General features: G+C 38.0%; 1 protein-coding gene across 1 annotated transcript in view; it reads right to left on the reverse strand.

Moving 5' to 3' along the window:
• The window catches only part of LOC123880230 (probable cationic amino acid transporter), a 98604-nt gene that overhangs the window by 17259 nt on the left and 55585 nt on the right, over positions 1-25760 (reverse strand). Inside the window, exons 8-10 of the mRNA XM_045928229.1 lie at positions 23515-23698; positions 20106-20230; positions 6101-6255 (exon numbers count right to left, since the gene is read on the reverse strand). Coding sequence (XP_045784185.1) covers positions 6101-6255; positions 20106-20230; positions 23515-23698 — 464 coding nt within the window. The remainder of the gene's footprint in view (positions 1-6100; positions 6256-20105; positions 20231-23514; positions 23699-25760) is intronic.

Here is a 25760-nt window from a genome sequence, read left to right on the forward strand (position 1 = left end):
TGATGAGGATGTCCGTCACTTGTTGTATGACATCCTTACCCAGCTTGGATACCACTATATTATACTTGGATGCGTCTCCTTGTTTTTGTGGTGCCAGTATTGCTTCCAGCTGGATAAACCAGACCCTAGGTTGGTCGGTCCAAAACTCCGGGATCTTCGACGTGAGAGATATCGACGCTAAATACGTGTCTTCATCCTTCACTACTGTCGTAGGTTGCGCCATTTTTAAAGTTTTTTAGTTTTTCACTTCCTTACACGTGTTAATTTGAGTTGCCCTAGCTTACGTTACGTTACTATTTTAATAAAATTAACACGCGCTACCCTGGTAGTTCAAAGTCTGAGTCACCAATGTACAGGTATATTTGTACAGGTATTTTATGTATATATAGCGCCGTGTTCTCTACCAGGGTAGAAAGAAAAACAAAAGAAATGAACACTAAAAAATATATATTATAATTCACAATTTTAAGTTACAATTTGTAAACGACAACATGATACAACGGGCTAGAGGCAACTAACGAATTACGCTACGTCGTGGCACGCGTAGCCTCTAAAGTGATTACTCGCTGGTGCCTCTACACTGTGCATTTAAACAGTAGAGATTAGTGGAAATGGCAAGAAACCTGCTCTGCTGATTTTGGTTCTCTGCGAACGGGGATAGATTGAAATGTGTGACACATTTGATTGTTATCTTGTCACGTCAGGGAGAAATATCAATACTGGGAAAGACAATGAAGCTGAAATGGATATGAGTGGTTGGAATAGCTAACTAGATGTTGTCCGCGACTTCGTCCTCGTGGATTTAGGTTTTGTAAAAATCCCGTGGAAACTCTGTTTTTCCGGGTTAAAAAGCAGCATATTTCAATTTCCGGGACGCAAGCTATATTTTTACCATACCGATCGGTTAAACGGATGGGTTTTCAAGAATCCCGAGGAACTCTTTGATTTTTCGGCATAAAAAGTAGCCTAAGTCCGTCCCCGGAATGTAAGCTAAGTCTGTACCTTTTATCAAAATCGGTTAAATTGTTGCTAAAAATTGTTATTGTCGTGAAAAGCTAACAGACAGATAGGCAGACAGAAAGACACACTCTTGTATTTATAGTTATAAGTATGGATAATAACGCAAGTATCGAGAGTTACCAACATTATTTATTCCCTTCTCCATAGTTACCGTGGAAACATTAGGTTGAAAACAAAATACGAAATATTTCATTGTAGTTTATTCTCTTCTGCGGACAGTCATGCCATTGTTGAATAACCAGCTCATTTCCAGTATGAAGAATCAGCTTGGCTGTTCAGCGCGGTAATGCTGCTAGTACCTGTTCTAGGCTCTATTCCAACATGGCTTGTGCATTACAGTAATAAACTAATAAAGTTAGGTTAAAGTTCTATTTTGAACTATTCAACTGAAAATAACGCAACAGCTATTTTTTTGTTAAGGCCGAAGTACCTTATATTTTTATCGGATATTTTTTTTTACAAATACGTGTGTATATAACAAATCCATAAAAATCGTTATTTGAGCTCGAACTAACATCGGAGCAATAGTGTAACGTAACTTTTGTTAAAAGTATTGAACACAGTTGAACGTTTCGAGCCATCCTGTGGCGTTTGGATTGTCTAGTTTATATTTTAAGCTTTATGTGTTTTTTGGACGATCCACACTAGTTTTTAGTCTGTACAAAAAATTGTGGTAAAAAAAAAGTTCCAGCTTAGGCTAAAAATCAAAAGCTCTTATAAAATATATTTTTGACGTGACAACGTCTTATAATTCGATAGAGCCGGCTGCACGCACGAAAAAACATGACTCATGCGGCGTTACCTCGCTCTGAGGCGTTCCATGTAAGGCTTGAAGTGCAAGCGAGAGCGCGGAACGAGCGACAAAGAAGCACAATCGGCCTTTGTTGTCACGTTCAACTATCGTCAGTAAACCGACTTTACAGACAACCAATTTTTATTCAGAAAGTAATAATACAGATTTTCACAAATGTTAAAAATAATTAAATATAAAAATTATAAAACAAAAATATCATCCAAATCAAATTTTATAAAATATACAAAAAGTTTTACAAAATATACAAAACCGGTTGACTGCGCAGAAGGCGCATCCCTATGATCCCTGTTTATAATTCAAATAAGTAAAATATATTTCATATAGTGTAAGGTATTCCAAGACCAAGTACATAAATAATTAGAATTTTACAGCTTGATCTACGTAATATAATTCTTGTTTATGTAGTAAAGTACTTTGAAGTTGTACCTCAATAATTGAGTCAGTAAAAAAATAAAAATCTAAAAGCAACATTGGCAAATAATATAAACATAACAGACTAAAATATAAACAGAACTGATTTTGCTTTCATTAACTTACAATGTTCAACAAATTACATTCAAAAAGAAAAAGTAGCTACTATACGACCAGTCGCTGCCGGATAAATGATCCCAATTTTTCACTTTAGAAGTCCATAACTTCTGAACGCGGAGCAAGAAACTTCAGGAAGCTATACTGAGCATGTTTAAGAATTAGCTAGAAAAAAGTAACGATAAATTTTCCAGCGGGCTTGCTTGACTTCAAGCACGTAGATTTTTGCTTGAGACAAGCATTTTGACCATTTACAAAGCTTGTTTGATGCTTGAGTCAAGCATTTACGTGCTTGACGGTGGTTGATGCGATTTTATATCTTAAATTTTGCTACTATCTATATATCTATTTGCTATACTATTGAACTTTTTATTCCAATCCGTCCCCCTAAGAAAGCAGCGGGGGAACAGACTGTAAATATAATTAGTTCTATCTGTCCCCTCGTCGGGTGTAGGGGGACAGATCGAACTATTTATTCCTATCTGTCCCCCTGAGGGGACAGAGCAGGGGGACAGACTGGAAGAATTCGGATTTTTCTAGGCAGTACATCAAGCCATAACCCAGTTTTCACTTTCTAAAAAGCTAGTGCTTCGATACGAATTGAATGGAAAACAATACATCAAATGGAGTCTGTTGTATGAAAAATATTGTCGCAGCTAACCTAATTGTAAGTGACAGGAAACACGGGAAGTGCATTTCAGACTAAGTTATCGGGTAGCCTGCTGGCGTTTTGACATTCAGAGGAAGCTGATGGAATGTTCCCACTGAAAGTGTATGACATAACTTCAATACTAAGTACAGTTTTGACTAAGTATTATAGTGTAAGCGTTTGGAACAAAAACAGCAATATTAACTTTTCGCTCTCTTCAAAAAAACTTCAAATACTTAGATTTGATACTTTCAAATAGGACAGTAATACGTTGCTGGGCAGTTTCATACTAACGGGTTTATTAAAATGCACTCTAACATATTTTTTAAATACACGATTTATTATTTTAAATTCTGAATCAGATACAAAACCACTTTTGAAAATTTAAAAAACAAAAGATCGCGCACGGATACGCGACTGAATTGGCACGCGAATTTAAAATAAAATTGACATTTTCATCAATTGGTTGACACTCTTCGGGTACGGAACTTTAATATCCTTCACAAGTCTAAATTAAAAATTTATAACACCCCCACAAGTGAAGGTAACAGTAACTAGGAAAGAGCTGATAACTTTCAAACGGCTGAACCGATTCTTGGGTTATAGCTAAGAACACTCTCGATCAGCTTACCTTTCAAACAAAAAAAAATAAATTAAAATCGGTTCATTAGCTTAGGAGCTACGATGCCACAGACAGATACACAGATACACACGTCAAACTTATAACACCCCTCTTTTTGGGTTGGGGGTTAAAAATGAAAGGACACCTTTGATAAATTGCTCTATTCTTGGTTCGATGTAGAATGGAATAATAATCCAGTATTTTGACAGTCATCCGTCACTGGTTCTTTTTCGTATTTGTAAACGATGACTTGACAATTTTTATACTTGGTTAATTGCTATTTTTAACCCCCGACCTAAAAAGAGGGGTGTTATAAGTTTGACGTGTGTATCTGTGTATCTGTGTGTCTGTGTATCTGTCTGTGGCATCGTAGCGCTTAAACCAATGAACCGATTTTAAATTAGTTTCTTTTTGTTTGAAAGGTGGCTTGATCGAGAGTGTTCTTAGCTATAATCCAAGAAAATCTGTTCAGCCGTTTGAAAGTTATCAGCTATTTTCTAGTTACTGTAACCTTGGCTTGTCGGGGGTGTTATAAATTTTTAATTTACACTTGTATCTTTATTACACACAGCCATTGAATCAATTTGGAATTTTATAACGCAGTATGTTATAAATGCGGAAGTGTATCTGTCTGACTGTCGGCTAGCTTATTACAACCCACCCGTTTACCCGATTTTGATGTTTGGTACTAAGATAGCTTGAATTTCGGAGAAGGACATAGGCACTTTTGGTCCCGGAAAATTGAAGAATTCCCGTGAGATTCTCAAAGGCTTATGTACTAAATCGATTTTTATGAAATTTCATATAGCTTGCATCCCGGAGACTACAATATAGGCAACTTTTTTTATCTCCAAAAATTTAAGTGTTCCGATGGGATTATACCTAAATATACCGGGGACGAACTCCCGGGTAATATGTAGTGAAAGTATAATTCATGCCACCACGAGCGGTACGCCCGCCGCTAGATTTCGTGGGCAGGCAGTAAGTGATTGGCATCCTTGACACTGTAGGTACAAGTGGGCGAAAGATTTAGGGCGTAGGGTGAATGAAAGTAGGAAATTAACAAATGAAAATATCTCATTTCAAAGACCATAGCTTGAATTCTCTTTAGCAAGAATATTAAGTACATTACGTACTGGTAGGCCTATAAAGCGGATTCATAAATTCTAACATAATTTGCTTTTTGTAGGCAGTACCCGAGAGAATTTCCAACTTCGGTAAAGAAATTAGGCGTCTGGTAGCCTTCGAGTAACCTCTAAGTGTTCTAGTTTTGAAGTGGTGTATCGAAGCGGTGATCGCTTAGTTGTTGAGACCTCGCCCTCTTTCGGAGAGTCCAGTGTTCAATTTCGCACACGCACTTTTAATTTTCCAGAGCTATGTGCGTTTAAAATATTACTTGCTTCAATGGTGAAGGAAAACATCGTGGGAAAACCGGCATGCCTGAGAGTTCCCCATAATGTTCTCAAAGGCGTGTAAAGTCTACTAAGTAATCCGCACTTGACCAGAGTGGTGGATTATAGCCAAACCCATCTCATTCAAAAAGGATAACCAGGTAGGGACTAACCGATATACTACTCGTATCAGAAAAGTCTTACTAGTGGCTAGATTACTAATATAGAATACTAATGTCTAGTTTTTGAGTGAAAGCTGCGTCTCGGCAAACAGAATAGAGCGCTTTCTGGCTAGGTGGAACGTTGGCATCCGGAAAGTGACTGGCATCGATTTGTCGCGAAAGGCTGAGAATAGGCAATAAAAGAAGCTTATCTTCAGTGAATGCATATTGGCTCTTGATGATGATGAATAGATTTTACGCCCAAAAGGTTCACTGAATAAGTTATGCAAACTTCTTTAAATCGAAAACTTCCCTGACGGTATAAGTCGTTTGGATCACGCTTTTTTGTCAAATTATTTCGGGAAGAAAAACAGCCCCAGCTTTATGACTGAAAAACTATTGCAATTGTAAAGCTGAAAAACTAAGTTTGTAGAATCTTATTACCACTAGCGTGTGCTCTAATTTGGATTTTTTTCAGGGGACCTCCCAAACATATAAAGTGGGAGGGAGACGAGTGGCACTCCGTTGAATAGGTATTTAAAATTCTATAGCAGCGTCAAAGTGACTGTTTTACGTGAGTTGAATGTCCTTCACGCTTGAGATTTTTAATAATTCTGAAGCTTCAGCACATATAACAATGTATATCAGGATGTTACTATAATTTGACTTTTTGAATACCTATTAGCACTATCGGAGCGATCCTGCCACCAAGCCTTATATAATGTAAAAAATATTTCTGGTTTCCTTACGAGTAATTTTAGTTTGGTAAAACGGTCACTCTAAATGGATTCCTGCAAAATGCCTAAACACGGCAAGCGTAATTTAACATTCAATACACCTGCCATTTTGGCTCACACAAATTCGAGTTCTAGTGAAATGCAGTCAATAATTAAAATATTGGAATGAAAGACTCACAGCGAAGGTCGTCTCCCGTTGTCCAGATGCAGTTCCCTCGGGGTCTACTGGTGTCCGAAGGCTCTGGGGCAACAGCTCAACGAGATTGGTGGAATGCGGCTGGTAGCGAAGTATCAGCACACAAGTTGAGACCAAGGTGTAAGCCAGAAGAGTACCTGTGTGAAAATATGAAACTATGATGCTATGTGCATGTTTCAAAAGTCAAAACTACCTGCAAGGAACATTGTGAGTCTTGTAACTAACTGTTATCAGTATAGGGGAAAAATCGCTTGGTTTACATTACCTACTAGTTATAAAATATAACAATTTCGTAAATAAGCGTAACAATGAAGAAATCCCAATAATAAGTTTGACATTTCAAATATGGTAAACGCGTAATACCTTCCTTCCTTTAATCCCTCTGAAATCTGATACAAGTTAGAACTTGATTGCGATCGCATCTAATTGTAAGCGACGATGCAAACTGAGATGAAAGCGAGTATGTTAGTACTAAAACCATATCCATTACCCACCCCAAATCGGTTTCAATGCGCAATCAAATCCATTTAATCTCTTGAGGATGCATCAAGGTGATAACTTACCGCAATCGAAGCTAGTATCTAGCCTGTTTAGAAATTGCCTGCGGGGAATCAAACTCGGGAGCACCATTATGCCCCGTTCACATAAAGGCCTCGATAGCTCAACGGTTGAGAAGCGGACTGAATTCCTAAAGGTCGGCGGTTCAAACCCCACCCGTTGCACTATTGTCGTACCCACTCCTGGCACAAGCGTTCCACTTAATGGAGGGGAAAGGGGAGTATCAGTCATGATTCGCATAGCTAATATTCTTTTTATTAAAAAAAAAATGAAAACGAAATGAAATGTTGTATAATGTGAATGGGGCCTATTGTCACGGCAAAAATTCGCACGGAAAAATCTGTGATAAGGTCTATATAAATTGTACCAGTAGGAATACTTAATCAAAAATATATAAAAGCGAATATAAATAGAACTGATAAAAGGAGGCACTATTTATTTGTTTCATGGCTGCGATGAAATTTTCTCGATATTTTCGATTTAAACGGCGAGATATTTTTCGTCGCCTATTATTCAGTCCAGCTAATTTAAAGATGCTTTTAAATCGAACATCATAGTGCCTATTACCATTCATGTTGGAAATTCTCAGGATATTATGATATTTTTACACGTTAGCGTTTTGCAAACGCATATTGACAGCGCTGTAAACGCCATATTATAATGCAACGTTTTTTTAAATTTATTTATTACTCACTTAATATACTTGTAATGCAAAGTTAAAGATCGCACGACCTTACGTCTTGGCAAGGCCTAAGTTACTACATAATATTTAGGCTCTCTGAGTCGGTCGCGCGTGTAACTGTGTAATTGTGGGTATATATCCTGCAACATTATCGCGTTTTTAACTGCATCTAACGCTGTTTAACTGTAGGGTGGTTATAGGTTATCGTATTTTATGTGCGAATTACACTCAATTCGACATAATTATAAACCGAACGCGACGTGCATTCACTCATTCCGGTGTAGTTGCTAGGACCAATGATTCAGCCAGATACAATATGAAATCTGATGAAGAAATGGCTTGCCCGTATAGGTACGAGATTATAAGCACGTCTCCCATTAGGTATCTCTTATACCTGATGGGAGACGTGTTTGCAATCGTATCATGCGCTTTTTGTGACACGTGTGACAAAAGCCGCATGTATATGCACGTAGAAAAACGCGCGCAAAAAAACGCGCAAAAAACGTTAATCTGAAACCACTCTAAATGTAAACGTCGACGTGTGTAAAGACACTTTATTGTTACTGTATGTGCTCTCAGAGTCGATATTTACACTTAGCTATACATCGTACGTTTTGAATGAATCCTAGCGTACGTAGCCGATGAAAAACAACGGATCGAACTCATGAATAATGGATTATAAACGTCAAACAAGCCTTTGCACACTTGTTCCATTGTAGTGTTTTCAAAGCCGTGAAATGCCGCGCGGAGGCAGCGCGACAGCAGTGCTGCGGCTACGCTGCTGTCGTTAGGTTCGAGCATCATATTATGGATATATAGTTTTGATAGGTGAAATGATCCGCGGCATTTTTTAGAAGGCGCTTTAAAAAAGAAGAAGACATTTGCCACATTTGACACCTCACTGGAACTCTAACTATTCTATTGTTAACAAGTGTAAATTAAAAATTTATAACACCCCCGACGATCCAAAGTATTTGAGTTTTCCAAAACATCATTTTCAAATAAATAATTATGTATTTAGGCAACGTCCATCTTGACAGCTTGACATTTGTCTATTGACATAATATTATGAACCTAACGGTTATCTAACCTTCTTTTCTACAAGAAAACTAGAAAAGAGCTGATAACTCTTAAACGGCTGAACCAATTTTTTTAGATTATAGCTAAGAACACTCTCGATCAAGCCACCTTTCAAACAAAAAAAACTAAATTAAAATCGGTTCATTCGTTTAGGCGCTACGATGCCACAGACAGATACACAGATACACAGACACACAGATACACACGTCAAACTTATAACACCCCTCTTTTTGGGTCGGGGGTTAAAAAAATTGGCCAATGAACTACACATCGGATCGAATAACGATTTTTTAACATTGATGTAAATATTACTTCTTGAAAGGAATTGATGGCAGAATAATAGCATAAGCCCATATGAAATAGGCATGCTACGTTGAGTTTGAGATGATTACAATTATAATTATAAATGTGCCAATACAGTGAGTGGTAAATAAAAAAAAATTGCGATTCAATACCTTCCCTGCAGAAAAGAAAAGTAGAACACTAAACAATCATGCCTTCACCCACGCAAATAAAAAATACAGCAAGTAAACTACAAGGTGTAGGTCTACTTGTGAACAATACAGTTCACATAAAGTAAGCATTCTTGTTTAATTCCACAGAAAATCTGTGAATACTAGGTATTTGCACAGACTAAGTATGCTCCTGGCAAAAGCATATTAGGCAATCGAAGATTATGTAAATGGTATAAAAACATGGATTTGACTCGCTCCAGCAATGCGCGGGGCTTCAATTGCTTGTATAGTATGGAATATTATTGTAAATTGAACACTTGAAAAGAGCAACCGCCGAGTTTCTTGCTGGTTCTTCTCGGTAGGAACGGCATTCAGAGTTCAGACCAATCGTAAATTATTTTGACGATTCAAAAGCAAAAGCTTGTAAAAGTTTATTCTATTCTATTCTATTCTAAGGATATGATATTAAACATCGACGAAGCCATCTAGACAGAGCAATCGCGCGGTAAATGCCGAACAAAGGAGCGACCCGAATTGGCCTACTTATTTAGTGCCCTATGTTGAAGGGTCGTCGTGATCTTCATTTAACCACGAGATCAAAGTACCTAGTCGGACTACTGTGTCTTTCTTTATACTTACTATGCTATTTGTTTACAGTGTGAAGCCTAGGTGGATCGGCTTTTTAAACTTGCAAGAGATTTTCATCTTAATGAGCTCGGTTAGAGCGCTTGGTATGAATCAGTTTTCTTAAATTCCCCTCACTATCTGATTATTTCCACTAGTTAAACTTTTGAATTAGTGGGGAAAAAGTCTCACTAGATCAACGGTTGAACTGATCAGCTGAACTAGTGGAAACGAGCGTGAATGTCAAAATATCTCCCTTCATTTCGAATAAGTTAGGACTGGACGAAAACGTATTTTTAGCATCAATTGTCATACGATAAAATAATATGTTGTTTTTTTTTTGCTGACACAAAAGTGTAGGATTTCTAGCAACTCAGCTTAGAATATATTATATGCTAGCTGATGCCCGCGACTTCGTCCGCATTGATTAAGGTTAAAAATCCAGTAGGAACTCTTTGATTTTCCGGGATAAAAGTAGCCTAAGTCACTCTCCAGAAAAACACAACTTCTCCTTTTTGAAAGTCGGTTAAAAAGTAGGCTATATTACTCCTTGGTTAATTATCTACTTGCCTGTGAAAGTCTCGTCAAAACAGGTTCAGCCATTCCGAAGATTAGCCCGTTCAAACTGACAGACAGACAAAAATTTAAAAAGTGTGATTCAGTTATGAGGTAGGTGTTTTGAAATTACACTTCAATTTTATTTATTAGTATATAGATATAGGCACGAGAAACTACTTCTGCTTTGTTTCCTCGCCCGGAGCTCTATGTAATAAAATACTACAATCTAAACTAACTGAACCTTATCAGTTCGCTTGTTGGCTGCTTTCACAGTTCCATTCCATGTTGTCATATATCTACTTGTCGAGGTCCTTTGGGAGTACTAGGGCCTGTATTTTTTACATTATTACTGTAGTCTTTGGTAAGATCATTTTTGAAGCCAGAGTCTACGTAGATAACAAATTGTGCTCTACATACATTGTATCTCCCACTAGCTTACACCCGCGACTTTGTCCGCGTGGACTACATAAATTTTAATCCCCTATTTTACCCCCTTAGGGATTGATATTCCTAAAATCCTTTCTTGGCCGATGTGTACGACATAATAGATATCTGCGTGCCAAATTTCAGCCCGATGCGTTCAGCAGTTTGAGCTATGCGTTGATAGATCAATCAGTCTGTCAGTCAGTCAGTCAGCTTTTTCTTTTATATATTTAGACTGGTTTAGATTTAGGTGAAAATATGAAATCAAACTACCCGCAGCGAGCCGCTGGACGCAGGCGAAAGACTATCGTTTGGAAGTACCTAAAAGAGATCTATCTATACTTGATGATGATGATGATGATGATGATCCTTCATAAGGTTTTTGGTACCCAAAGGGTAAAAACGGATCCCTATTAATATCAATCTGCTGTATGTCTGTCCGCGTATTACAGATCTCTAGCTCGTAGACGAAATGAGTTACAAACCTGGAATTTCAGGTATTTGGTGTAGAACATTGACCAAAAATATATTAAAAAAATTATTAAAATTTAATTAAGTTCTTTTTCAGGGGGCTCCCATACATGAGATATTATTTTATCTACAGTATAAAACAGTCTGAGTAATTCCTAAACCTAAGGTTGTTTCTGAATTTCTAATTATTGTGGCTAACACAACAGACGTGTTTGGAATTGGTAACTACAAATCGATTCAAGAACAATGCCTACGGTTAGTAGCATTACCAACTTAAAATCCTCCTTATTACTAATAAGTGTAAATTAAAAATTTATAACACCCCCGATAGGTGAAAGATACAGTAGGTAACTAGAAAAGAGCTGATAACTTTCAAACGGCTGAACCGATTTTCTTGGATTATAGCTAAGAACACTTTCGATCAAGCTACCTTTCAAACAAAAAAAAACTAAATTAAAATCGGTTCATTAGTTTAGGAGCTACGATGCCACAGACAGATACACAGATACACACGTCAAACTTAGAACATCCCTCTTTTTAGGTCGGGGGTTAAAAAGTACGCCCTCTTTGTAAAATACTTAAGCCTTAGTATTAATATACATCATATTGTGGGCAACTGAAATCTAAGCCGGTTGCTTCCACGTTGGCAAAACTAAAAATTCTTTCGGAACCATATTTTAAAAGCAAATACTCAGTCCTACAAAGGAGGGTGTATACAATCAAATAGTAGGTACCTATAAATAATTTCTTATTACAAAAGCGTATTCTATATTCAAAAGATTTATGCTTTTTGTAAAGCAATAAATTATCCCCTTACATAACGCACACTCGTTATTTAATTAATGCATCAGCAGTTCAGAGAGGGATAATCTTTATTCGTTTTCCAGCCATATTAATAATATAGTCCGATTGTGAGCAATTAAGTACTTGTATTATTTACATATTATGTTAAATGCATTCTCGATTACAAAGCTCATATTCAATATTATATATATTTTAGGCCAGCTTATGGCATTTATGACAAGTTAAAACTCTACTAACGGTTCGGAAATTAGATTCTACTGAGAAGAAACGGCACGAAAATCAGTAGTCCCCTATCAAACAAACATGAAACAAAATGCCGATACCACCTTGTTAAGAAATGACGTGATAAAATTATAGTGTCATCTGACAATTTACAAGGCAGATGGAACATGGGACGGATCACGGAGGCTGAAAAACCTATACCAGATAAAAGCGTGGATTCAATAAAAGCACTTTGTAAATATGATCACCAACCTTCCATAGGAGAAGCAGAAAAAGCTGAAGAAGTTCTAACAATGGTCTTTGAAGTTCGAACGCGAATCCGCTCAGCATCGCCTCAGTGAAAACTTACTTCGTTTCAAATGAATACCAGTGTTCTTTAGTAATCTGACTTTTGAGCGAGCGTAGGTAGCGCTCGGTGTATGCAACGAAGAAGTCCTGCGGAGCGATTCGCTAATTCAGTGTCTTATACCGAGCACATTTTTTAATCCATTGAAGGTTTTCTACGAAAATTATTAAGAATATTTTAAAGCAGAAATGCAGAACCAACCAACCTCGGTGGCTATCATTTAGTGTTAGACACTGAGTTAGTGGATCACCTAGCTGGTATTAGTCCAGTCTAGTTAGTAGTTAGGGCCGCGTTGCTAATGCAATAAAGTTTATAAAAAAAACGTAAGGAAATTTTTCCTAATGAATCAATTTTTATAAGGAGGAAGTGCCTTGCCGATGGTTATATTTTAGGCACTTCTCAATCTGCTTACGGTTAGTGAGAAATCCGTTGAGCTAAAAACTAGAAACTAGTTGGCGAGGAACAAAAAGCGAGTTTTTAGTTAGATAGTTTTATCACTGGGCTATGAGCAAGAGTGCGAGTGCGTCGGGCGATTACTCGTACCAGTCGCTCCGACAAACGGCCGAGACATGCGCCTATGATTCCTACGCATATCGCGAGGGTTATGAGCATCAGAGCGTTGCCAAGCGAGTTTTTTTTTGATAGCTCAGAGTGCAGAGAGAGTTCTCGCCAAAAGTGCGCATAGTTACTATTTAATCAGTGATGAGCGATCAACTATATTAATAAATTTATCTCTTTTATTAACACGAAATCATGCTCAATCGCTTCTTGATCGATAGCTAATTGCTCCCTTGTTGGCGACGGGAGACGAAGTGATGCTTTAGATATGATAATTACCAATACTTGACTTGAAGATTGAACGTCACAAGACGAGGGCTTTAAGATCGATCTTCATTGAGCCCGTGATTAATCCTCGAAGCCCAAAGGTGATATGTATGAAATATGTAGGTAGTCATGGAACTTATAATGTGTGTCAACTGTCACTGGGTATGTCTAATTTATTAATAAACCAGTCAGTATCGGAATCTCGTTGTTTTCATACATAACACTGGCGACGAAGTGGAAACAATTAGTATTTTGAAGTAAATTCTTTAAAATATAATAATGCCACTCGGTAAAGTGGAAAGTTTTCACGCGGGGACGGAAGATTGGGACGCGTACGTGCGTCGAGTTAAACAATTTATTGTATTGAATAATATCGAAGCTAAACTCCACGTTGCCACGTTAGTCACCTTAGTCGGCGCAGAGTGTTACGCGTTAATGTGTGATTTGTGTTCACCTGTGCAACCGGAAGAGAAAACTTTCGACGAGTTGGTGAAGTTGGTGAAAGATCACCTGGAACCCGAGAGATCCGAGATAGCTGAGAGACATCTATTTCGGCAAAGAAAGCAACAACAAGGCGAAGGGGTCAAAGGGTACCTACAAAGCTTGAAACATCTCGCTAAGACGTGCAATTTCGGAGCACAACTCGAAGTGAATCTTCGAGATCAGTTCGTCTCGGGACTTTTTAGCGAGGAGATGCGTTCGCGGCTTTTTGCCGAAAAGAATATTGACTATCGGCGCGCGGTGGAGATGGCGTTGGCTCTCGAGGCGGCGGAGCGGCATGCGATGACGGCGTGCGCGACGGCTGCGACGAGCGGGCTCGCATCTGTGACCGGCGCCGGGGACGACGACGGCCTGCATCGGGTAGGCGCGGCGCGAGGCCAGCGCGCACCGGGCGGCGGCGGCCCCAGGGCCGGCAGCAGTGCGGGGGCCCGAGGCCTCTGCGGTCGGTGCGCAAAGGGGCCTCATCCAGAAGGGAGATGCAAATATAGGTTCTACAATTGTGATCTGTGTGGGGACCGAGGTCATTTGAAGGTCAGATGCCCCCAGAAGGGCAAAAGTGAAGTGAGTGTAGTGAGTGGTGGTTCGAGACAGAAACAGAAAGGTCAGATCTATTTTAATAATTCCGATTCTAATAGTGACGACGATAGACATTTTAATAATATTATTAGCGGCGGAGACGGTGGCCCCTATCATGCGACTTTGAATATCGATAACGCGAGTCACAAGTTTGAAATAGACACCGGAAGTAAAATTTCAGCCATATCTAAGCAATATTATGATAGGAATTTTTCCAAATTTCCTATACAAAACAAGAATTTAATTCTAAAGTCTTATATCGGTGACGTCATAGAAACGATCGGTTATATTTTAGTCGATGTAACTTGTGGGTCTACAACGGCAAAATTAAAATTGTATATAATTGAAAATGGGGGCCCTCCTCTCATGGGCAGAGTATGGATAAAAGAATTAAAATTAACTGTTATTCAATGTTATAACATGTCCAGTAACGAGTCTATCGCTGTTAATTTAAAAAAGGAGTTTCCCGAAGTGTTCGCGGGAGGCCTGGGCACTTTTAAGTCGCGATTGCGTTTACATTTAAAGGACGACACGCCCGTGTTCGTGAAGGCCCGCCAGCTACCGCTTGCGCTTCGAGAACCGGTGGAGCGCGAGCTCGAACGTTTGCAGCGGGAAGGGGTTATTTACAAAGTTGACAGATCGGACTATGGGACACCCATAGCACGGTAATATTATGTATCAGTATTCCAACTTCATACAAACGGACGAAACGCGAGCTATACCTACGCACCTCGATGTCGGCAGGCGCTCGACACGCAGACAGTCGCGACTGTGCCGCAGTGACGAACGGGCGGTGTTTTGTTTTTCTAACAATAACCGCGCGATTTTTTCGTTGTATGTGAAACCCGATCAAAGAAGCCACAATTTCAGCTCAGAATGCCGGTATTTAAGGTACCGGGACTACAATAAGATTAATTCGCAAATTTTTTGATTGTACCCAGCAATGATTTTGTGGAATATATAGAAAAAATGGAGAAAATATTCCGAACTTCATTTAAAACCAAATATATAAATTGTAAAGTAGCTGTAGGTATCTATAACCAATTAAAAGATATTCATTTTTCTCCATCTTGTCCATGTTTCCCAAAACAATTTTTAATTAAAAGCTTTATACTAGAATGCGGATTTTTTAAACTTTAAAATTTAATAATTCGTAACGTTCGTTTAATTTCCTACGTCTCAGTCGAGGCGCAATTATTTTTCGGTCTCAAATGTATAAGACCGATTTGTTATTCAATCATAAACATGGTTTTTTAATTAAATCTACCAATCAAAAAACAACACGCATTTTTATTGAACATTTCCTATGCAATTCATAAAGTATTTTATTTGTTTATATAAAAAAAGTATATTTACAATCACATAACTAGATGGAAACACAAAGTAGGCAAGTGTAATTAAACTGCTGGAGGCGGGCAGCCCTACCGCATGTTTACGTACCGCGCAACTGTAGGTATCTTTTTCAAAGAGACGGCCGAGTTAGAATACTGTATAGATAATATTACCGTGCCCATAGTGCCTGTTGTTAAATCTAATGGTTCGATTCGCATTTGTGGCGATTATAAAATCACCATAAATCCACGCCTTAAAGACTTCCACTACCCGCTGCCACGGATCGAGGATCTGTTCGCCACACTAGGTGGGGGCGAGCAATACACGAAGCTCGATTTATCTAATGCGTTTCAGCAGTGTGTTCTAGAAGAAGACTCACAGCCGATGACGGCAATCACGACTCACATAGGTACTTTTGTTTATAAGCGCGTTCCGTTTGGAATTAAATGTATTCCGGAGAACTTCCAAAAGATTATGGAAGAAACATTGAGTGGATTGCCCTCGACGGCTGTGTTCGCTGATGATATTTGTGTTACGGGTAAAGACAAAGGTACACATTTAAGAAATTTAAGGGCAGTGCTACACCGTTTAAATGAAAATGGTTTAAGAATCAATTGGTCTAAATGTCAATTTTTTAAAGACAGTGTTACATACTTAGGCTATAAAATTGATAAATTCGGTTTGCACACTGATGATAAAAAAATCGAAGCTATAGTCGCTGCACCCCCACCTACGAACGTAACACAGTTAAGAAGCTTTATGGGCCTGGTTAATTTTTACTCAAAGTTTTGTTCGAACATGAGTGATATTTTAAAACCCATGTATACTCTTCTTAAGAAAAATGTCAAGTGGAATTGGGACAAAAAGTGCACGAACGCCTTTCATAAAATTAAAAATGTACTGAGTAGCTCTCCGGTGCTGGCGCATTACGACGCGAGCCTTCCTCTCATACTAGCGGTGGATAGCAGTCCTTACGGCTTGGGAGCGGTGTTGTTGCAGCGGCACGCGGACGGCGTGGAGCGGCCGGTGAGCTGTGCGTCGCGGACGCTCACGAGCGCGGAGTGCAACTACTCACAAATAGACAAAGAGGCGCTCGCTATTGTGTTCGGGGTGACGAAACACCACCAATATTTATACGGGCGGCATTTTATTCTCCGTAGTGATCACCGCGCTCTCAGTTACATATTTGGGAAAAAACGGGGTATTCCTTTGACCGCGGCGAGCCGTCTACAAAGATACGCGGTTAAATTAGGTGCGTATGATTTTGAAATTGAATTTGTAAGATCTATGGAAAACTGTCAGGCCGACGCACTCTCTCGGCTTCCCCTGCACTCGGCCGATAGTCGAGTCAGGAGTGAGAACGAAAAAGGTAGCTATCTTAATTTCATTCGAGACGATTTTCCGCTTAGTTTTAAAGAAATTAAAACGGAGATCCCGAAGGACCCAATATTGAGTAAAGTGTACGGTTACGTTATGTTCGGTTGGCCGAACAAAGCGATATCAGAATCCGAAAAACCTTATTTTAATAGAAAGGATAATATACATATAGATCAAGGTTGTTTAATTTGGGGTTATAGGATGATAATTCCTAAAATACTGCGAGAGAGAGTTTTGAAAGAAATACACGATGGGCATCCCGGTATCGTCAAAATGAAGCAGATCGCACGTAATTATGTATACTGGGAGGGTTTGGACGCAGACATCGAGCGTGTGTCGGCGCAGTGCGCAACGTGCGTGTCGCAACGCCCCGCGCCGCCCGCCGCGCCGCTGCACTCGTGGCCCTGGGCCGCGGAGCCATGGTCACGCTTGAACCTCGATTTCCTAGGGCCGTTCAACAACGCGTATTACTTAATTATCATAGATGCCCATACAAAATGGATAGAAGTTGAAAAATTAACATCGATCTCGGCAACCGTCGTTATAAGTCGTTTGAGACAACTATTCGCTAAATTTGGGCTCCCGAAAATGGTCCAGAGTGACAATGGACCGCCTTATAACTCGGAGGAATTCGGGCAGTATCTTAAACGGAACGGTATTAAGCATACTCGCATAGCTCCATATCACCCGTCCAGCAACGGTGCTGCCGAAAACGCCGTTCGTACTATAAAACGGGTTCTAAAGAAAGCATTAATCGAAAATGTAGACGATATAACGGCGCTCAGTAGATTTCTTTTCACATATCGCAACACAGAGCACAGCACCACCGGTCGCGAGCCGGCGGTGGCCATGTTCGGGCGGCGCCTGCGCGGGCGCCTCGACCTGCTGCGGCCCGACGCCGCCGAACGGGTGCGCGCCGCGCAGCAGGCGGCCGAGCGCCGCGCCGCGCCGCCGCACACGCTGCGCGAGGCGCAGCCCGGCGACGCCGTGTGGATACGCGATTACGCTAAGAATAGTGCTAAATGGGCGGAGGGTGAAGTACTAGAACGAAAGAGTCCGGTGACGTATGTGGTTAAAGCTAGGGACGGTCGGGTACAGAAGCGCCACATAGATCAAATACTAACAGACAAACGCAAGTCTCGTCATTCTTTGGCCTTAGTGTCTCCGACGTCGGACGATTCCCCAAACCCAAACGCTCGTGATTTATTGGAGAACGAAAATTCGAAAGACAGTTCGGTTAGCGTTGAAGAAGGTTCAATATCCGGTCATGTTGACGATTTAAATAAAGAAGATGCTAATTCGATCGAAGTAGAACAAGAGAGCATGCGCCAGCGTCGGGCAGCTGCATTAGAATGTGTTAAAAAGATAAAACAGTATTAATAAAATGCCTTAAAATTAATTATAATACTAGATAAGTACCTACCTATTTGTTGCGATTGTATTAGATCTTCTTATATTAACTTATTTGTGTGTGTTAGTTCTTATATTGTTTCTAAGTTCTATTTGACTAATGTACCTACCTACCTGTTGAACTATTTAAGAGATTATCTATAATACCTACCTGTCTATTATAGTCTTCTATTAGAGGAGGACAATGATATGTATGAAATATGTAGGTAGTCATGGAACTTATAATGTGTGTCAACTGTCACTGGGTATGTCTAATTTATTAATAAACCAGTCAGTATCGGAATCTCGTTGTTTTCATACATAACAAAAGGATGCAGTTGAATTTATTCAACCATGGAGCGTAGTAAATTGCTACGAAGACGAAAACTAAATGAATTTCACTATCAGGGCCTTAGCCCGTAAAATGTTCGAACTTAAAACTACCTCTATCCGAAGCACTCAGGAAAAAGTGTCACTCATACAAAAAAAAAAAAAAACAAAGAAATAACAATTTCATGACTATTCTGAGTTTGTAGCCTTTTTAGAGTTAAGCTCCGAACAAAAATTTATATTGTTACAACTTTCTGGTACAAATAAATTAAAAAAAAAAAATAAAAAAAAAACACTCTGACATCATGAATCATGATTGTTCATCATGATGATTCATGTCAGAGATAAACGTGCCAGCCGTTACATAAGACAATCTTTTAAACCATTTAGTTATGTGATTTAACGCTCCAATTCCCCGATAAGATTAAAGAAATAGAGAAAATTAAATTGGATATAACTCGTTCTTAATTAAATCATAGAGTAATGGAATACGTAGCTATAAATGAAAAGTAACTAAGTTTTAAAGGTTTTCAATTACGTTGATATTTAATTTATACCACAAGTCAGAGTGGAAATTGTGAAACAAGAATATTTTATGATGGAATAATACTACTTAACTGATGCTTACAACTTTTGGATTTAGGTTTTTAAAATCCCGTGGAAACTTTTTGATTTTCCTGGATAAAAAGTAGCTTTGTAATTCGCCAAGTGTTGAAAAAAACCGTCGATCCGAATTATGTATGATCTAATACAGTCAAAACTGTTTAAGGTGACATCGTTTGTAGGACACCCTAAGTATTCTTGTGTTACTTTATGTGTTAACTCAAATCGATTATTATGTATACCAACTAAGTAGGTATAACTTGCGCCCACTTAGTATTTTTTCGGCCGCTTTAAAATTTCATTCGATCACTTCAAATTTTAATTGCTAGATTGGATTAATTATTTCCCAAATATATAGCAGTCCATTTTATTCATTTCTTGTTGTGTACGATAAATTTTTAATGCAATCATATTTTTAACACTTCTCGGTTTAGTATTAGCGTACCTATCCCATTAACAGTTGCCAATCTTTTTTTATTCATTTGACCGATTTGTTCAATTCCTTTAAAAAGGCACCATGTTACAATTATATTACTACATATCAATATCTTAATGGAATGCAAAGCCGTTTACGCATTCGGATTTATTATCACACATTGAATGTGCTTTGCAAATCTCATTTTAAAAATATATTTTAGCTTCCTAGATTTTTATTTATTGTAAAATTTATTATTTGTTATTGATAGTATATATTTTCTTCGTTTTTGTACGATTTTCATAAATAGCTTCATAAGTTTTCTATACTTATAAATAACATAAACATAATATTTTCTATATAAATAACATAAACATCATAACTCCAAAATATAAGTCTGCGAGTAGGGTACTTACCAATGCTCATCATTTCCACCAAGACCTCAAGCTGGATGAGGAGGGAGACGATGGCTGCTGTGATACCTCCACAGATGGTGGCAAGCGCTGGAGTGCCAGACGACTCCGATACTCTGGCCAGTTGCCTAAAACACAGATGAAAATAAGAGCACGTTGTCGATAGTTGGTAGTTCAGGTTTTATCGTGTGACAGGTTTGCGCTTGATGACCATCATGCCTTATAAACAGCAATAAAGTCTAGGTTGGAGTGCGCATGCCTAGAAGATACTTAAGTACCTCTTGCCTTAAAAGTATTTAAGTACCTACTTGGCAAGAAAACAAGAATTACGAAATACATGAAAACATGCTTTCGGTGAGGACTGCAGACAGAATTAAGAAAAAAATTAAAACTATGAAATTACTGTTTTAATTGTAATATCAAAAATTAAAATTTCATTATTTTTAAATTAAAACCATTAACATAAGTTTAGTGTTCACATCTTTCACATTAGCATATCGGTGACGCAACCTTAAAGGTTATAACAATCTCAAAATCCCCCAACGTGCCTAAAAAAGCTTCCACTCGAAAAAGTAAGGCTTAGGATCTAACGCGCAACGCCAGCCTAAGCCAGTTCGCAAATATATGGAAACACACCTCTCGTGACAAAATAAAACACAAGTACCTACTAAGTAATTATTACTAAAAAATAGGTAGGTCCTTATACAGGCTGACTTGTAATTCAATACATTCCTTGTAAGAGGTTATTCACAAGATTCACAGGATCACAATACTGTTCTCATCTGCTAATGACAGGTTTTACACCTATGTGAATAATTCGAAAATGGCTAGTTACAGTTATAAATGTAAACACCTTCTATGCTAAAGTTAGTTACTCTAATTCACGGAAAATTACGGTGTATTTACTCGCTGCTCAGTTAAACTACATATTTTTAGAAAAATCTAAAACACCACAGGCACAGATATTAGTTTCTAGAATATGTCTGCAAAATTTCAAGGACTTTGGTTGCATAATATTCAAATGAAATTGGATGTACGATTGTATGGAGTAAGTGACGGAGAGAGCCCTGTTAACATCCGGTTAGTCAATTATTTACATTACTTTTCAAATGTCAAATTTAGGTATTAGTAGTTAAATTTAGTAATTGTAAACGTTTAATTTAACCACTACGTTAATAATTTGGATTTAACCGCTAATTCATGAGATAACCACAACAAACCACACGAAGAAATTTTAGCATAACCTACCTACATGTTAATATTTGTTTTCACTAACATCAAACGCAATATTCCTATAAATAATATCCACCGATTTAACTTTCATGAGTTTGAAGTTATTAAATAAACACGACATAATATATTTTGGTAAGTCAATTAATTCTCTGCTTTTATATAATACTAGAAGATGCCCGCGGCTTCGCCCGCGTGGATTTCGTTTTTTTTTTTAATCCCGTAAGAACTCTTTCATTTTCCGGGATAAAAAGTAGCCTATGTCCTTCCCCGGGATGTATCCCAAGTCTGTACCAAATTTCATTAAAATCGGTTCAGCAGTTGGGCCGTGAAAACGTAGCAGACAGACAGACAGACACACTTTCGCATTTATAATATTAGTATGGATTAGACGACGCTAGGATTTAATCCTCATGTATTATATTTTTGAAAATCCCGTGCGAACTTTTTGATTTTCCTGGATAAAAAGCTGCGGCATAAGCTAGTATCGTATTTCTGTTGCTCTCAAAGTCTAGATACTGACAAAGTCTATACTCAATGCCTGACATTATCTGGTCAAAGGGAAGCTATATTGGCTAGATAAAGTGAGGTGCCTTTTCAGCTGGACAGTGTAATCCAGTGAGCTTGAAATAGACACTTTTGTCATGCTAGTCTCATCATACCTACATGTCATTCTTGTTGACACACGAAGGGTTCCCGTACCATCATTTAAAATACAACTTTTTTTTCATTTTCATGGTGGCCATTTTGAAATTTTCATTATTTTTTGTTATAGCGGCAATGAAAATACACATTCTGTGAAAACTTCAACTATCATGGTTCACGAGATACAGCCTTCTAACAGACATATCCAGGACGGACAGACGGACAGCGGAGGCTTAGTAATACAGTCATTTTGACAAGGAACCCTAAAAAATCAGAAGGACCCAGATCGCACTTCTTGTAAGTTAAACTCAAGTCAGAATTTTTTGGGCACCAAAATTAAGATTAGACCAAGATTAGAAGATTGGGCATGAAGATTGTAAAAGCGATACCCTTTTACGTCACAGAAGCAATTCTCGTCGCGTGGAGGGTTTCATTGTCAGTGGTTGAAACTGAAATTGACCGAACAACTTTGGTGAACTTTCAGCGTTGCGCTTGAAAGGTTGCCAGCTTTAAATGATTGTGAGTGACCAAAAGTTTTTTGTCGCTCTCGCGGTTGCTCAAGCCATTTATTTGATTCCCTTTGAAAAACTATGGAGGGCGAACCAGTTGTATAACAATACCTACCTAAATAGGTTTTATACCTTTCATTTGTATTTAGTACCTCTTACAAATTAAAGTTCAACAAGATAAATAAATGTTGAAGTCGATTTTGGATACAAATGTCATCAGGCGAAGAGAGCTCTGGACTTGATTGTGGAGATTGATTGCTCCTATTTCATAAATTATTTATAAAGAACAAACATTATGTAGAAATACCTAAATAATTATTATAATATTAAACTTAAAAGACTTATTAAAGTTTACAAACATAAATCAGAATTATGTTACATTTTTAATCGTAAGTTGATTGGAAAAGAAGTGCAACAAACAAGATTTTGATTACACGGCAAAATACACACTCCGACCACCATCATACTTCACTTTGTTTAACCAAATACATCAATAAATCATCCACTGCGCAGGTTCAACATCACAGTTCTTATTTTACGACTAGCTGATGCCCGCAGCTTCGCCCGCGTGGATTGGTCAGATCCCCTGCAGCATCAGGATTGAGGAGTTGGAATCCAATTTTTTTATGAAACAATGTCGCAAAGTTCCTCTATCGATTAAAAAAAAATTACGCAAATCGGTTCAGAAATCTCAGAGATTTCGGTGTACATAGGTAGAAAAACACAACTCCTTTTTTGAAAGTCGGTTAAAAAAGTAGCCTATGTTATACCCTGGTCAATCCTCTACTTGTCTGTGAAAATCCCGTCAAAATCGGTTCAGCCGTTCCAAAGATTAGCCTTTTCAAACAGACAGACAGACAGACAGACAGACAGACAGACAGACAGACAGACAGACAAAAATTTTAAAAACGTGTGATTCAGTTAAGGTATCGTTCAAATAACCCTATGAGCTTAATATGAGGTAGTTATTTCGAAATTACAGACAGACACTCCAATTTTATTTATTAGTATAGATAATATATACTTACGTAAATATCAATCCGTCTAACGCCATGGCATACACTACCCGTGGCATAGGAAACATGGAGCCAAACATGGAAACGGTCAAGCCTGCGAGAGCACCAATAGCGACGATGTATTTGCACGCGGGTGCATGCACGTATGCAAACATTTGCATGAGGGCTGAGTCCATATCCACTTCATTGTACGGTACTGGCAAAGAAAGAAATTATTTATACAAGTGTTAATTAAAAAATTATAACACCCCCGACAAGTGAAGGTTATAGTAACTAGAAAAGACTTGATAACTTTCAAACGGCTGAACCAACTTTTTTGAGAACACTCTCGATCAAGCCACCTTTCAAACAAAGAAAACTAAGTTAAAATCGGTTCATTAGTTTAGGAGCTACGATGCCACAGAGAGATACACAGATACACACGTCAAACTTATAACACCCCTCTTTTTGGGTCGGGAGTTAAATATGCACCTACTTAAGTACTTTTTGTCAGTACAGTGGTGAGCGCTGTGGTCTTATAGGTATGTGGTCTGATTTGGTTGAAAGCTTCGGCCGGGGCTAGTTACTACTCTACCGGCAAAGCCGTGCCGCCAAGTGATTCAGCGTTCCAGTACAATGCCACGTAGAAACGAAAACTGCCATACTTATGTCATAACTCCATAAGCTCACTTTTTTCTTAGACTGCATTATCACTTGCCACTAGGTCCAGGTCTAAGGGCTAACTTGTACCAGATTAAAAAAAAGTAGAGTACTTTTCTTTGTAATTAGTTATACCATCTTATACGTAGTTTGTCAAAAATTCAAATATAAATACGTTGTTATACTTAGTGAGATAGTAATTATACGAGTAAATGTAGCCATGTGGTTATAATGTACCCCTCTTAATATCCACGGCATTGGTGTATGAAAAAAAATCTCCAACGATTTTATGTTTAAACCAATAATGTATTAACTTTGTGGACGCTTTTTTCTAAATGAATAAAAAATAAACACCAATGTGCAACGGTTTTAAACTAGCATGCAAGCTTCGGAACCATATTGAAATAATAGGCCATAAATCAGTTCGATTTTTGGTTGTTTATTTTTCTAAATATGTAGTTTTATGTACTTTTTTAAAGTACGTTTATTCATCTACAAAACTAGTAGAATTTTTTTTAAATACCTACATAAATTAAAGGGACAGATAATTTAAGAAAAGAAAATGGTAGATGATTTAAAAAAGAATATACATTATACATAGTACCTATTTCTTGCATTTCGCTTGAATCGGATACCCAGATAATTATTGGTGATTAATTCATCCCAGATTACAGGTCATACAATGCGGTGTCATCTACACATTTACAGGAAACAAATAGGTAAATAGGTAATGGTGAAAACGAGGAAGGAGTAACGCCAAAGAAAAAACCGACCTCCATTCAAGGAAGGTTGCATTTTCTTGAAAATCTATTGAAACACATTCACATGGCTTTATATTTATGTTGCTTTGTGCTATACAAATACGTGCGGCTTCAAACTAATTAGTAACGCGTTCGTCTTTAAAATTGCTTATATAAACTTTAAGCTTCTTAGTGAATTTCAATGTGCATTTCACTATCATTTAGAATATTTCTCTCGAAAGGGTTAAAAACATTATTTTCTAACCTTTGCATTTAGTGAGATTCATAGCAATGTTTATGAATGTTTAATTTAAAATACGTAGCGTGTGTGGAATTCACACTACAAAATTAATGATTGAAATTAATGATACCTAGTACAGAGAAGTTAATAATTGAACTGAAAATGCTCGCAAATAAGGCTCATATATTATACATGACGTGGCTACACGGCGACTCTACAACTTTACACTTTGTTCATTGATTTTACACGCCCATGACCCTGTAAGTTAACAGGGCTCTCTCCGTCACTTACTCCATACAATCGTAGTTCCAATTTCCATGAAACCAAAGTCCATGAAATTTTGCAGACATATTCTAGAAACTAATATCTGTGCCTGTGGTGTTTTAGATTTTTTCTAAAAATATGTAGTTTTAAAATTACAAGGGCTCAAAGATTTGTGTGTGAATTGTTAAGACCGCGTAACTTTGAAACCGAATATTTTAACAGAAATCTGGAAAACCACAGGCATAGATATTAGTTTCTAGAATAATATGTCTGCGAAATTTCATGGACTTTGGTTGCTTAATATTCAAATGAAATTGGAACTAGGTTTGTATGGAGCGAGTGACGGTGAGAACCCCGATCCTTTACAAGAACAT

This window comes from Maniola jurtina, chromosome Z, assembly GCF_905333055.1.
Source record: "Maniola jurtina chromosome Z, ilManJurt1.1, whole genome shotgun sequence".
NCBI lineage: Eukaryota > Metazoa > Arthropoda > Insecta > Lepidoptera > Nymphalidae > Maniola > Maniola jurtina.